The 14,187-nt window shown below is 36.5% G+C and overlaps 1 protein-coding gene across 1 annotated transcript in view; it reads left to right on the top strand.

Annotated features, from left to right (window-relative positions):
- The first annotated feature begins 266 nt into the window (after nt 1–266).
- Nucleotides 267–14,187, top strand: part of DCTN4 (dynactin subunit 4) — a 32,958-nt gene continuing 19,037 nt past the window's right edge. Inside the window, exons 1-6 of the mRNA XM_005897333.3 lie at nt 267–432; nt 2,959–3,029; nt 5,151–5,329; nt 10,193–10,236; nt 12,311–12,418; nt 14,010–14,083. Of these exons, the coding sequence (XP_005897395.1) occupies nt 298–432; nt 2,959–3,029; nt 5,151–5,329; nt 10,193–10,236; nt 12,311–12,418; nt 14,010–14,083 (611 nt within the window). The 5' untranslated portion in view covers nt 267–297. The remainder of the gene's footprint in view (nt 433–2,958; nt 3,030–5,150; nt 5,330–10,192; nt 10,237–12,310; nt 12,419–14,009; nt 14,084–14,187) is intronic.

Genomic DNA, 14,187 nt, shown 5'->3' with positions numbered 1-14,187 from the left:
TTCCACATCTAGCAAAACAACGGTCTGAGCTCCGTCCGGGCGGTTGACACTCACAAAAATGCCGGAGGGGGACGAGCTTGGGGAGCCGAAGTTTGGAGGACAGGCCCCAACCTGGGGTAGAAAGCTGGTATCCCAGCTGAGCATGCGCATTTTGACTTTCGTCCTGCGCAAAGCCCCACTTGCTCGGAAAGCTTACGTCAAAGTCTACGTTGAAATACGTAAGGAAGAAGGCTAGGAAAACGCCGGCCCTCGGGTCACGTGATGCGACGGGAGCGTCGTTGACTCCTCCCCCACAAGATGGCGTCCTTGCTGCAATCGGAGCGGGTTCTCTATCTAGTCCAGGGAGAAAAGAAGGTTCGGGCCCCGCTGTCGCAGCTTTACTTCTGCCGCTATTGTAGCGATCTGCGGTCGCTGGAATGTGTGTCTCACGAGGTAATGCAGTCGTCCCGTGAAGAGTGTGTGTGTTGGGGATGGGGGAGGCGTTCCCCCTAGTCACCGCGACCAGCGGGGAAGTTCTGGCAGTTGGAGGCGGGTAGTCATTTTCCTGGCATGCTGATTGGCTTTGTCTTCCGTCACTCAGTTTTGTCTGTGATTTAATTTGCTTATAATTTGTCACTTGGAAAGGAGGAGCGGCCTTGGGTGGGGCTGAGCGGCCTTTCTGTTCTAGCGCGTCTTCTGATTGGACAAACTAGACTTTGGGGACCCTGGCCATCTGCTAGGGGGTTTGGTAATTGGGCAGGTTGTGGTGGGGGGAAGATGTGGGGGTGCTTAGTTAAGGCCCCTTGAGGGGCGAGATACGGTCTTCCCAGGATTGATTGAGGTAGTGGGAAAGTGCGGTCATTGTCATCCAAGCGCCTCCTATCCTGGAAGTTCTGCCTGTCCCTCCTTGGGCAGAAACCCCGCCTTCTGACTGCCTTGTTCTGTTTCCTGGCCCAGCCCACGGCCTGCTGCAGAGAAGAGGGTTGGGATGGAGTGAGCTGAGAGAAAAGCGTTTAGAATCGGATCTCTTGTTTAAGAAGCTCAAAGTATTATATTTATGGCGCTCCTCCTGGGGGTACATTTCTGTCCTTCACTGATACATGTGGGCTTTGGAGGTGGGATTGCTCAGAATGTAGAAGACCCCACCCTGGGGAGGGAAAAATCATCAACGAATAACAAATCCCCAAAACGTCTGCAGCACTTGGCACGTGTTCATTCAGTGAGCTTTGGGGATTAAAAGACGGGTTAAGACATAAATCCTGCTCTTGAGTTACTTGCAGGCTCCTGAAGGAAAAGCTGATTAGTATTAATAATACATAGTTTCTGCTTATTCAGTACTTTCTGTATGCCATGTGCTTTACATAATCTTCTTTAATCATTCTACAAACCAACAGAATAAATACCTTTTTAAAAAAAACCACTTTACCGTTATAAGGGGTTTCATGGTGGCTCAGTCTGTAAAGAATCCGCCTGCAATGCAGGAGATGCTAGTTCGATACCCGGATGGGGAAGAACCTCTAGCGGAGGGCATGACAACCGACTTAAGTATTCTTACCTGGAGAATCCCATGGACAGAGGAGCCTGGTGGGTTACAGCCCAGGGGTCGCAAAGGGTCGGACAGGACAGAAGTGACTGATGACTCTTGTACTTCACAGTTAAAGAAACACACATAATGTTTGCATTATGTCACACAGCCAGAAATTTGAGGAAGGAAGGAAGGACCAGGATTTGAAACCAAGCAGCCTGATTCAGCGGACTTCAGTCAGGATCCCTGGACTGTTAAAAATGCTTATGAGAATATGTCCTATACTATAAGCCATTTTACACATTATTAATTACAATTTTATTGAGAATATTTTTCATACTATTCAGAATAGTCAGAAAAAGCAGTTAAATAACACAAGGGAAAAAGAAAAATCAATGCTGTATTATATACAGCATTTATTTTTCTCTATTAGCACTTTGTATGCTTATCCCTTTGGCAGGTCCTTTGTCTCTATGATGCCTCCCTGTCCAGCTTCACCTCCAGAATTTACTGATTAGATTCTCATTTGGTGATCAGTAGGGAGCTAGTTTTCATAATCTGTAAGGACACCATTAGCTAGGACATTCAGTCTGTGACTGTATCTTTTATGGACTGGTGTGCACCTGTGAAACAGAAGCCATTAGGGTTTGGGGAAGGATGATGCCAATGAGGGCTGAAGCAGTCCAGAAAGTTCTAATGGGGAGCCTGAAATTGGAGCTGCACTTGAAGGGAGGAGCATAATTCAGAAAGGAACAAAAAGAAATGAATTACATTTTGCGTTTTATGATAAGTGCAAATATAAGTTAACAGTACTGTATTTGTGTTCCTGGTGACTATTTGAGCAGCAACTTTATCAGTGAATTTAATTTTTATACTATGTTTTCGAGCTAAATACAATAAGACTATCTTGTTAACTTAGTAGTTTAATTTGCCATTTAAAAATCTCTAGTTGGTTGGCTATAGGTGACTTTGTAACTGTTAGTTTATGCTTTTCTTCAGTGAACATGTAATAAATATATCAGTAACTAGAGAACTTTTAAAATCTCTCTTAACTATTAAAGTGCAGTCCAGTTATTGCAGTCCCATAAAGCTAGATTAGATAAAAGGATATTTGATCACAGCTTCATAAATTGGATTATGTGTTAATCTATTTAGATTATCATAGAGTCTTCTTTAACATAAACATAGTTTAACATGTCTAATACATAAAACCCTGGTGAAAGGGAATAGGAAAATTCAGAAAAGAAAAATAAAAGGATTTCAGGAAATTCAGAGGTTAAGAAAAAAACAGGTGATTTTTATAAGAATAAACCCTATGCTGGAAACAGTCCAAGTTCTTTGCCACAACGATGGTCTCTACCTGCTGCTGCAGAATAATTTATTTTAAATTTCACTATTTGTTACAGGTATATACACAAGCCAAGATGATTTTTTGATTTCTTGTTTCATTCTAGGTGGACTCCCATTATTGTCCCAGTTGTTTAGAAAATATGCCATCGGCTGAAGCCAAACTAAAAAAGAACAGGTAAGACTGGGATCCATTTTTCCTATTTTCCACAGCTATATTTTAATAGCTGGTAAGAAAACACATGAAATTAGCTGTTTTTCTTTTTTTAGCATCATTTTTTTTGCCAGAGGTGACTCTTGCATTTAAAAAAAAAATAAATTGTATTTTATAACAGTTTTGGACTTAAGATTATTGTGAAGATGATACAGAGAATTCCCTTTAATCCTCACCGTGTCTCCCCTGTTGTAAATGTCATATATTAGTATGGTATTATTTGTCTCAATTAATGAATATTATTGGTAGCATTGTTATTAAATTTAGATTTCCTCAATTTTTCTCCTAATCTCATTTTTTTGTTCTAGGATCCTATTCAGGATACCCACATTGTATTTAATAGTCATATCTCTTTAGGCCCCTCTTGCTGTGAAGTTTTGTTAGACTTTCCTTGGTTTTGAGGAGTACTGGTAAGATATTTTGTAGAATGTCCCTTGATTGGAAGTTGTCTGATGCTTTTGTCATCATCTGAGAGAATGTGTTATGGGGACGGGGATCACATAGGTAAAGTGTATCTCTCACCACGTCATATCAGAGGTATACCACCAATATGACTTTTCACTGTAGATGTTAACCTTGATTACTTGGCTTGAGCTATTGTTTGTCAGATTATTCTGATGTAAAGTTACCTTTTTTTTAATCCCCTTTTCCTTTTCCATACCATACTCGGGAAGGAAATGTACTAATACAGCCCACATTTAACTAGTAGCGAGCTATGCTTCCCTTCCATAAGAGCTATCTCCATGAATTATTTGGAATTCTTTTACATGGAAGATTTTTCTCTTTTTTCTTTTTTATTTATTTAATCATTTACTTAAAGCAGTGTGGACTTGTGAATATTTTTGTATACTTCAGGTTATACTCCAATACTACTATTTTTTTTTAACTCAGGTTCTTCCAGCTTTGGCCATTATAACCCTCTTTTAGTAGACTTCTGTCTCCCTTTGGCGTACCCCCATCATTTTATGGCATTGAGGGGGAGTGAAGCGTTATTCAGTTGTTTGAGAAATTTCCTACTTACCCCAGGCTTACCTATATTTTCTGTCCCAGAGCCATTTCTCCAAGGAGCCCTTGTGCCTTTTACTAGAGATTGGTATTAAAAATCAAGATCTGAGTAGTAGATATGCTCATTGTTACTGGTGCCATTTTGGTTTTTAGCATGGTGTGGAAGTCCTTTGCAACCAGTCACACCTTGTACCTCCATGGATATAAACCACTATTTGTCCTTCCTGTCCTGGAGAAACAGGTCCGTATAAACCAGCTTTGTATGCCATCCATACCTTTATTTTATCATTTAATCCTCAAAGTATCCCTTTAAGGTAGGTACTATTATTATTCTTACTTGAGAATATTGTCCAGTAGCAAAATATCACAGAAAATCGGAGTTATGGAACTTCAGAGCAAGTCTATGACTGAAGGTACAGTCTTGATCATCTCAGATGGTAGAAAAGTAGAAAACTTTCTACTAGAAAAACAGAAAGGCATGGGGGCCGCTGTAGGGGAATGTTGACTGGTTCACTAGGAAAAGTAATGCCTGAAGAGAGCAGAAAGCCCTGAAAATGCCACCCTTCTGAACCATTTCACCTTGGTAGCATTATTTGGTATCTGTTTCAGCTCTCTGGCACAGCAAACAAGCAGTTATTTTCCAAACCCAATTTCACAGCTTATTGAATTGTTTCCTCTCAGTTTTCCATTGTTCAATTGGTCTGTCCTCTCTAAAGTCATAAGCTGTGACGTTTCTTTGTCCACAGAATCTTTGTGGTCTGTGCGAGCTTAAGAAGAGTCTAAAAGTTAACTCCAGACTGTTAACAGTGATTCCCTCTGTGAAATAGGCTTGGGTCATGCTGTAGTTATCAGGAACTTTGGTGATGATGACACGTTTTAAAAAATAATTAGCATGTAATGTTTTTGAAATTTTAAAACAGTTTATAAAAGTCTCTTCAGAGTACTTTTTGATTTCTTTTTGTTTGGGAGCCACCCTTATATTTCTCTCTTGAATTCCTGACATATAGAACAATGTCTTGACGTAGTAGATGCTTGGTAAATATTTGCTGAATGAATCAGTGGTTGTTTGTTGTATTCTAGATGTGCCAACTGCTTTGACTGTCCTGGCTGTATGCACACCCTCTCCACTCGGGCAACAAGCATCTCTACACAGCTTCCAGATGACCCAGCCAAGACCACCATGAAGAAAGCCTACTATTTGGCCTGTGGATTTTGTCGCTGGACGTCTAGAGATGTGGGCATGGCAGATAAATCTGTGGGTGAGTGAGGTGGACTTCAGCATGAGATTTTGTGAAATCAGCAGAGTTGTAATTGCACACAAATCATGAATTCTGTTACTTGTTGGGAGGTAGGTGATAAATTCAGAGTATTTTGCCACTAAATCTTCTATGTTCCCAAATTCTCATATTTCATTGGAAACTGGGTATTCTTAAGGTTGGTAAAATAGCATTTATATATCTGACATGTTTTTTTACAATCAAAAGATTAATGTTCTTCATAAAAAATAATTGCTGCTGATGGTGAAATACACCATGAACAAACTTCAAAGATTAAAGTGGCCAATCTTATATCATATTTAACAGACTACAGATAAATAAGCAAAAATAAGGAACCCTTATAAATCAATAGGGAAGCTACCCAAGAGAAAAAAAAAAAATGTCAATATGAACAGCAGCCCTCAGAAATGGAAATAAAAATGTTCAATAACCAGAATGTGCACAGATCATTGGAATTTATTTTTTTGCACACAACTTGGTGAGATGATTTCTTTTAAGTCAATAAATATGTAAAAGGATATGTTTCAGTTTTACTAGTAATCAGGAAAATGCATATTAAAACTTAATCCATTGATTTGGCAAAATTTTTAAAATCTGGTAGTATGACAGAAATATAGGAAAATCGTTTGTCTGCTACCACCTTAGATAGCAGTTTGACATTTATTAAACTTTTAAATTGCTTTTATTCTTTTACCCAAAAATTCCATGTCCTGGAACATTCAAACACATGCTTAAAGAGACATCTATATATATCATAAGTGATACAGAAAAGTTATGTGTGTTTGGACCTAAAGACAGTCTAAAATGTTAATTACCTTTCCATCATTTTTGTGTTTCAAAGCAGAGGTTGCACTTAATCTTTACTAGGAAACTTCCTTTATTTTTTCATTTTCTGTACTCCATGGTTAATAACAGACACACACTCTTTATTACAGTCAGTTCAGAATCTTGAGTTGCTATTTGTTTTTTATATAAACAGTAGCACTGCTAACTCTCCATTGTCTTTTTTCTTTCTGAAATTTCATTAAGTTTCTAAACATTTTTTAGACTTATTAAAAATTACCATTTTTAGGTTTTCATTAAAAATGTCAACTTACCAACAAGGACCTGTTGTATAGCACATGGAACTCAGTGTTACGTGCTAGCCTGAATGAGAGGGAGGTTTGGAGGAGAATGGGTCCATGTGTATGTATGGCTGAGTCGCTTCGCTGTTCACCTGAAACTGCCACAGCACTGTTAGTTGGCTGTACCCCAATACAAGATGTTTAAAGTTTGAAAAATAGTTAGCTTACTAATACATGAGGAAGCCAATTAAAAAGTTACTATGTTATTTGATGTAACTCAAATAAAGATGGACATTAGGTAAAAATTTCCTATAGTTTCTTATATAATTTGGTAGTAAAAATGGGTGAAGTTCTTTCAGATTCAACTCTGTTCTTAAAACTTAATTCTTGATTTTCTCGAGTTTGCGCTTTGGTGTAGAATGCCTGAGCTCTTGGTTGTTTTCCTAATTTCATACATTATATTGATAAAACATTCTTCAAAAACAAAAACTTAACAAACAAGTTTCTTAAAGTGTTTGTTGGTGGGTAGGTATTTCCTGAAATATGATATTTATATTGGAAAGTTTCTGTACCATCTTTTTAGATTGTCAGTAAATATTTGTGTCTTAATGTCAGTGTAGCAAGTAAATTGTTTAAATTTGTTTATGAATTTAAGTTAAACGTAAAAAACAACCTCAAAGTGGCACTTAGTTCAGTGAATTCAAGTGTATTTTTTCCATGTTTGTATTTTGTTTGTTTTTATCAGATTAAACAAAACCTAGATATCCAAATAGATTTCTCAGTTTGTTACTCTGTAAGTCTTTTTTTGATACTTTTTGAACTATAAACCATTAGGATTGGATAATTTATTTTTTAGAATTTAAAGCCTGTGCTTATTTCTAGAAATCTAGCTTCTGTGAGGGTATCTTGACAGTGATAATTGAATACTCGGAGCTCTTAAGAAGTACAAATAATTTCATTTCTTCCATGATGTCATTGGTATCTGAGAAGCCCTGAAACCACTTTAGTTACAACTATTTGTTTATTTGTAAGTAAGCCTTTGTGTCAGTAATGTGCAAAAACTTATAATGAGATCATAATGGCACTCAAATTTGTGTTTAGAATCAATCAGCAGTTCTAAAAATGCAATTAGGTAAAACTTAAGATTTTTCTAATTACTGAAACATTTTTTTCACATAATTATTTTTCATGTTTGCCTTAAGTAAAACAGCTTTTAAAATATAAATATTGTACTAAAGGTTGTTACTGCTGCCATTTCCTGCAAGGAGTTACCGTATCACCTTCAACAGGAGTCGTTTTTATTTGGGAAAAAAATTATTTTTATAAAAATAATACACATTCATCAACTTACCACTCAACTTAAGAAATTAAACAGAACTAAAACAGTGTCAGCCCAGTATAGCCTTCCTCCCATTCCATCTGCCTTCTGTTTCCTAGAGAGAGATGGTCATCGGTCTTGAATTCAGGTTTTCATCAGTTCTTTACATATTTTTGCAGTTTTCCACATAACGTATGTAGCCATTAGCAAGTGTGTTTCTCAACTTGAAACAAATAGAACCTTGTTTTATGTATCCTGCTACAACTTCTCTCTATCCAGTTTGTTTGTGGTGTGTAGTAGTGATGGTCAGTGATTCATGCCTGGCTTAACCACAGTTTACTTTTTTAGTCTCTTCCGAATGGATGTTTAGGTTGCTTTCAATTTTTTGCCTCTAACAACAGTGCTGTTAGAATCATTCTTACATGTGTTTCCTGTCATAGGAGCAAGGATTTCTCTGCATAATTTAAAGTAAAATTGCTGGTTGTAAGATGTGTACATCATTAGCTCTCCAAAACGTGTTTACCAATTTTTGCTCCCACAAATATATGAGTGAACTATTCACTGCTCCACATCCTTGGCAGCTCTTGGTACTGTTGATTTCTTCCAAGTTTTTCCAAACTCATGGTTGTGAAATGGTACCTCCTACTTTTTTTCCCTTTTTTGGCTTAGCTTTATTGAGATATAATTTACATATAATGAAACTCAGCAATTTTAAGTGTAGAATGCTTTGATTTTGGACAAATATGTATAGCCACATAGCCACCTCCACAGTGGTGATATAGAATATTTCTGTCACCCCAAAAAAGTTGTCTCATGCCCTAGTCAGTTCCTTCCCCGCACCTCCTGGCCCTTGACTACAACTAATTTGCTTTCTTTCACTGTAATTGTGCCTTTTTTAGAAGTCTACATAGTTGGCGTGTTTTAATCTTTTGTGTCTGGCTTCTTTCTCTTAGTATAGTGCTTCTGAGATTCTTTCATGTTTTTGCTGGGTTTTTTTGAGTTGTATTCTATTGTATGGGTATACCATATTTTGTTTATTCATTCTGGAGTTGATAGACACTGAAATTTTTTCCAGTTTGAGGCTCATATGAATAAAACTGGTTATGAACATTTGCTTACAAGTTTTACTGTAAATATGTGTTTTCATTTTTCACAAGTGTTTACCTAGGAATTGAATTGCTGAGTCATGGGGTTAAGTGTTTGTTTACCTTGACTGAAAACTGTTTCTCTAAGTACAGTTAGAGTACTGTTTCTCTAAGTACAGTTAGGCTGTACAGTTTCAGGTCCTCACCAGCAAAGGAGGAGAGTTCCATTTCCTCAGTAACCATTAGTATTGTTGGTCTTTTTCATTTTGGCCATTCTAGTGAGTATAGTGATACTTCATTGTGGTTTTAAGTTGCATTTTCTTAATATGCTTATTTGCCATCTATGTATTTTTTTTGGTGAAGTGTTCGTACAAATCTTTTGCCTATTTGCCTGTTTTTAAACTAAGCTTTTATCTTTTTGTTGAGTTATGAGAGTTCTATATTGTGGATACAAGCCCTTTGTTGAATATATGTTTCACAGATATTATCTCCCAGTCTGTGGCTTGCCTTTTTATTTTCTCAACAGCGTCTTTTGAAAAACACAAATTTTTAATTTTGATGAGGTTCAGTTTATCAATTTTTTTATATATAATTTGTCCTTTTGTGTCCTAGTGGAGAAACTTTAGCTTAACCCAAGGTTGTTAAGATTTTCACTTTTGTTTTCTTCCAGGAATATTATGTTTTAGCTTTTAAGTGTGAGTTTATTACCATTTCATGGCAAATTTTGTAAATGTTGTGAGGTTAAGGGTTGAGGTTAATTTTTTATAAATTTGTGTAAATTGTTACAGTACCATTTGTTGAAAGTATTCGTTACGGTTTTACTTTCAGCTTTCTGGAATAATTTTTTCCTTTATGATTTGTTTGTGCTTTTGTTTCTTATGTTAAGAAACTCTTCTCTAAACCAAGGTCATAGAAATTGCACAATATTATAGGTAAGGGCAAATTCTCTGGAGTCAGACTGCCTGCGTTTGAATTGTGGCTTTATTACTTACTATCTCCTTGACTTTGGGCAAGTTATTTAACTCTCTGAGCTTCAATTTCCTCATTTGTAAAATGAGACTAATAATGAAAGTCCCTACCTCAGAGGGTTATTATGAGAATACAATGAAGTTTGATACATTTCAAATACCTGGCAGAGAAATTATACATGTATTAGTTGTAGAGGTGGTCCTAGTGGTGGTGATTATTATCACCATCATTATATTTAAAGAAAGAATTTAATTCTAAGCACTCTGGCCTATGTAATTTCTAGGACTCTTTCTTGAAAATTCTGTGATTTTATGTTTTTAAGTTTAAGTCTGTGGCCTGCAGATGACCTGTTTTTGTGAAAATAAAATCAGATTATGTAAGCCTTGTTTAATATTCCATTATTTTTCAGCTAGTGGTGGTTGGCAGGAACCTGAAAATCCTCACACGCAACGGGTAAGTAAAGGGTCATCAGAGAGAGGATGACATGAGGAATGAGGAAAAAGACCATTTTATCAGTGAATATGGCTTAGGCTTATAAATCCATGGTGTGTGTTTTGGTGTCTTTTACACTTAGAAAGTGCTTCTCGTGTAAGACATTAAATCATAATGACAGTTTTTTTCCAGCCTGACTTAAGTTAATAGAGAAACCTAAGAGTAATTTTATTTCTGTATGCTTGTGAATTGGAAAAAGGAAATAATATGTTTCTGTTTTCCATATACCCACGAACTAAGTTAAAGGTCCATTTGTTCTCGGAAATATCATATCATCAACATGTAAACATATCAGCATATAAACATCTTAAGTCTTGGAGACACCACTAATTTAGAAGATGCTCTTGAAATCAGTAGCAATCATGATGTAGACATCCTTTAATAGTTCACAGTGAATTGATCTCTGCCGTGTAAATTAGGACTGATTTTGTTGCCTCGGAAGCAGAGTATTAGAAAGATGGTGAAATGTGATTGAAATGAAGTTGTACAGTCAAACTGGAAATTAAATAATAATTAATAATTATTCACTTATGACCTCAGCTAAAATTAGAAATACTGAAAATATCCTGGATGGGAGTGTATCCAATTGGACCTTTTCATATACTATTGTCAGTGTGAACTAGTACAGTTTTCTTGGTCTCTCAGCAGTATCTACTTCCTGGACTCTGACATACAGAAATACTTGTACTTATGCACGAAAATATGTATATTCAGTTACCAAGCAGTTATCAAGCATATGCTCCATTCTGTGTGCCAGGGACCATGCTGAGCAATAGGATTATATGACCTTTCCTCTCACAGAGTTTAAGACTGATGGGAAAACAAAATCAGTTAATCCCCAGATAAAGGAAAAACTCAAAGTAATGTGAAGGAGAGAGAAGCTGTGCGTGAGCATTTATTGTAGGGAATTTGAATTAGATAAGTCTACATCTGAGGATTGCACTAGGATCTGAGGACAACAGGCAGAGAAGGGAAAGAATTTAGGGTGGAGGAACACCCAAGGCAAAGAGCTTGTAAGTGGAAGGAGCAAGTTGTAGACCAGTGGGCAAGTGTGCCATAGTGGAGCGTTGCGGTAGGTGAATAGAGAAAAGGATTTGGAGTCAAACTGTGCAGAACTATGTGGACCAAGTTAAGGCATTTGAGAAGCCTTTAAAGCAGAAGAGCTGACAGGATCAGATAAGTGTTTCTAAAAGATAATTACTGTTGACTTGATAGAACAAGAGTGGGTATCAGGAGACCATTTAAGTGCTCTCAGAGGAAATGGTTAAATACCTTTAGGACACCTGTACCATTTAATAAGATGCAACCTTTAAAAAGAATGAGGTGAATCTATTAATATATGTACTGAGTGGAAAATTCACACATAAAGTAAAAAAGTTTTGAAAGAGCAAGTTTTTTTCCCCTTATATGAAAAATATAAAGATCTATATTTATTTTGCACATATAAAAATTCTATGTCTATGCCTGCATTTTTTAATGTATACAGAATATATCATACCTGTGGCTGTGTGTAAGAAAGATTTCTAACCTGTAGTAGTGGATACCTGTGGTGAGGAGAAGAATGAACATGGGCATGAGACATAAAAGAGAAATTTTCTTTTCTTTATATTTCTATATTGCTTGAACTTTTCACAGTTGTATGTCTTTTATGATTAAACTATATTTTTGAAATGAAAATATATGTTGGAGTCGAGAAAATAGAGTATGAAATGTCACACTTGGAAATAGATGGTCCCGTGGCCATGCCAGGAAAATAGGATTGGTTGTGAGGGGAATTAAGCAGTGAAGTAAAAGAGCAGTGAAAAGAGAACATGGAATTTTCATGCCTTTTCATTGCTCATTTCTTCTGTTGTTGAACTTGAAAGTTCCATTTCAATTCTGAAAATAGATCATGTAAGGAAGACAGATTCTTTTCTGGGAAGAGACACTTGCCCACTTTAATGTGTCTTTTCTATTCATTATATCTCTAGTCAGTTTACTTGATGTATTTCCTAAGCTTCTTGTTAGCTGTTTCAAATACTTTGATTTCTTACAGATGAACAAACTGATTGAATATTACCAGCAGCTTGCTCAGAAGGAGAAGGTTGAGCGAGATCGCAAGAAACTGGCACGGCGTAGAAACTATATGCCTTTGGCTTTTTCGGTGAGAACTTGGTATAAAGAGGAGTTTCCAATTCACTGATCAAGACCAGTATGGCATAAGAGTGGTGAACATTTCAGAAAGTGGCCATTGTCCCTGGATTCCTGAATGATGGCTAGCAAAAAAAGGTCCCTTAGGTGATAGGTGTCTAAGTCCAATGGGTATGCTTTTGCCATATCATTAGGTCTGTTTGAGTTCTTTGAGTTTTAAGTACATATGTGTTTCTTTCTCCATCACTCCCCTCTATCATCTTCTTATTTCCTAAAGAGGTTACTATTAGTTTTGTAGGCACCCACATTTACAGCTTTTGCATATTACAGAAAGTCAGAAGAATATGAACAAATGGTAGATTTTACTCATGTTACACATGTAGTCCACCCACCTCTGGCATCCTGGTAGTAGTGATTTCTGGACTTCAGTTATCATAATTTTTTGGCACCTTCCAGTATTTTTCCAATGTGAAAAATACTGACTTTTATACTGAGCTTTTTTATGGTTAAATAAGTAGTAATATATACAGGTGTAATTTTGATAGAAATTATTGATCAAAGTTATTCTTTACTAGTTTGTAAACTACCAATTAGAAATGAGAAATTAGGGTTTGAAGTTTTTGCCGTTGTCCCCCCAAGTTTTATTTGCTCCCAGAATAATTTACTTTTTGTGTGTTTGCTTGGAGCCAAGCAGGTTGGCATTTAATAAATAATGTTTCTTGAATGGCAGTGATGTATCAAACTCGGTGCTGAGTTCTTTATGCATATTACTGTGCTTAATCCTCACAACAGTCCTGTGTAGTAGGTGGTATATTCCCATTTTACACTGAAGGGAATGAGACTTGTAATGGTTAAATAAATTCTTGTACTGCTTCTGCCTGAGAATTAGTTAAGCCATTAAAACCCTAAGAATTGGTAAGAGTCATATAAAAATGTCTTAGAATTTAATAAAACATTACAACTTGCAAAGCATCCACATTTGCCAGAGATTTTTATGATGTCTCCGTGAATTTTTTTGAACAATCCAGTGGTATAATCAGTATGTGTAGTAGTGTATTTAGGGAGGAATTGGAATTAAATGTGTTACTCTTCCAACTTTCGCCTATGACCTGCCTGCTGTATGAGTTTGCTTGTATCTTATCCTGCATTTTTTTGTCTCTGTTGCAACCTGCTGCTATTTTGGTGCCTACAGCAACATACTATTCATGTAGTGGTAAGTTCTTTTATGATTCTTGCTGACCCTAAAGTTAGCAGATGATCACTGGTGTTCCAAGAAGACATTCGTCGTGTGTCTTAGATAGTTCACATAGTTTTCTGGTCTAAGCCATTGCTTAGGTATTTTTAGATTAAAAATCACATTTTACTCATTTTCACTGTATTAATATAGTTTCAGTCTCCATGTTTGGTGCTTTTGTTGTCATTTTAAGAATAAGATGATGTGGGGCTACACTTACTCTCTTTAAAAGAAGCATTTATTAAATTAGCTTTTTTTATTTTTTGCTTATTCCCTGAGCTTCTCATGCTGTCCCTCCCCAAATTCTTTATTTGATACATAACATATATACAAATAGAATTTCTAAGAGAAATTTCTTAACTCTGTTTAGGACAAATACGGTCTTGGAACCAGGCTTCAGCGACCACGAGCTGGTACAACCATCAGTACCCTTGCTGGACTTTCGTAAGTTTGGACATTAAATGGCTTTGAGGGAAAAAGCTAGTATCAGAATGCATGTTGAAGGAATGTGGTTTTAAAGTAACAGTTGCCAGTGGGGAAGAAGATGC

The sequence above is a fragment of the Bos mutus genome, chromosome 7 (genome assembly GCF_027580195.1).
Source record: "Bos mutus isolate GX-2022 chromosome 7, NWIPB_WYAK_1.1, whole genome shotgun sequence".
Taxonomy (NCBI): domain Eukaryota; kingdom Metazoa; phylum Chordata; class Mammalia; order Artiodactyla; family Bovidae; genus Bos; species Bos mutus.
Note: the sequence above shows the minus strand (reverse complement) of the source record. Positions and strands in the feature narration are given on the sequence as shown.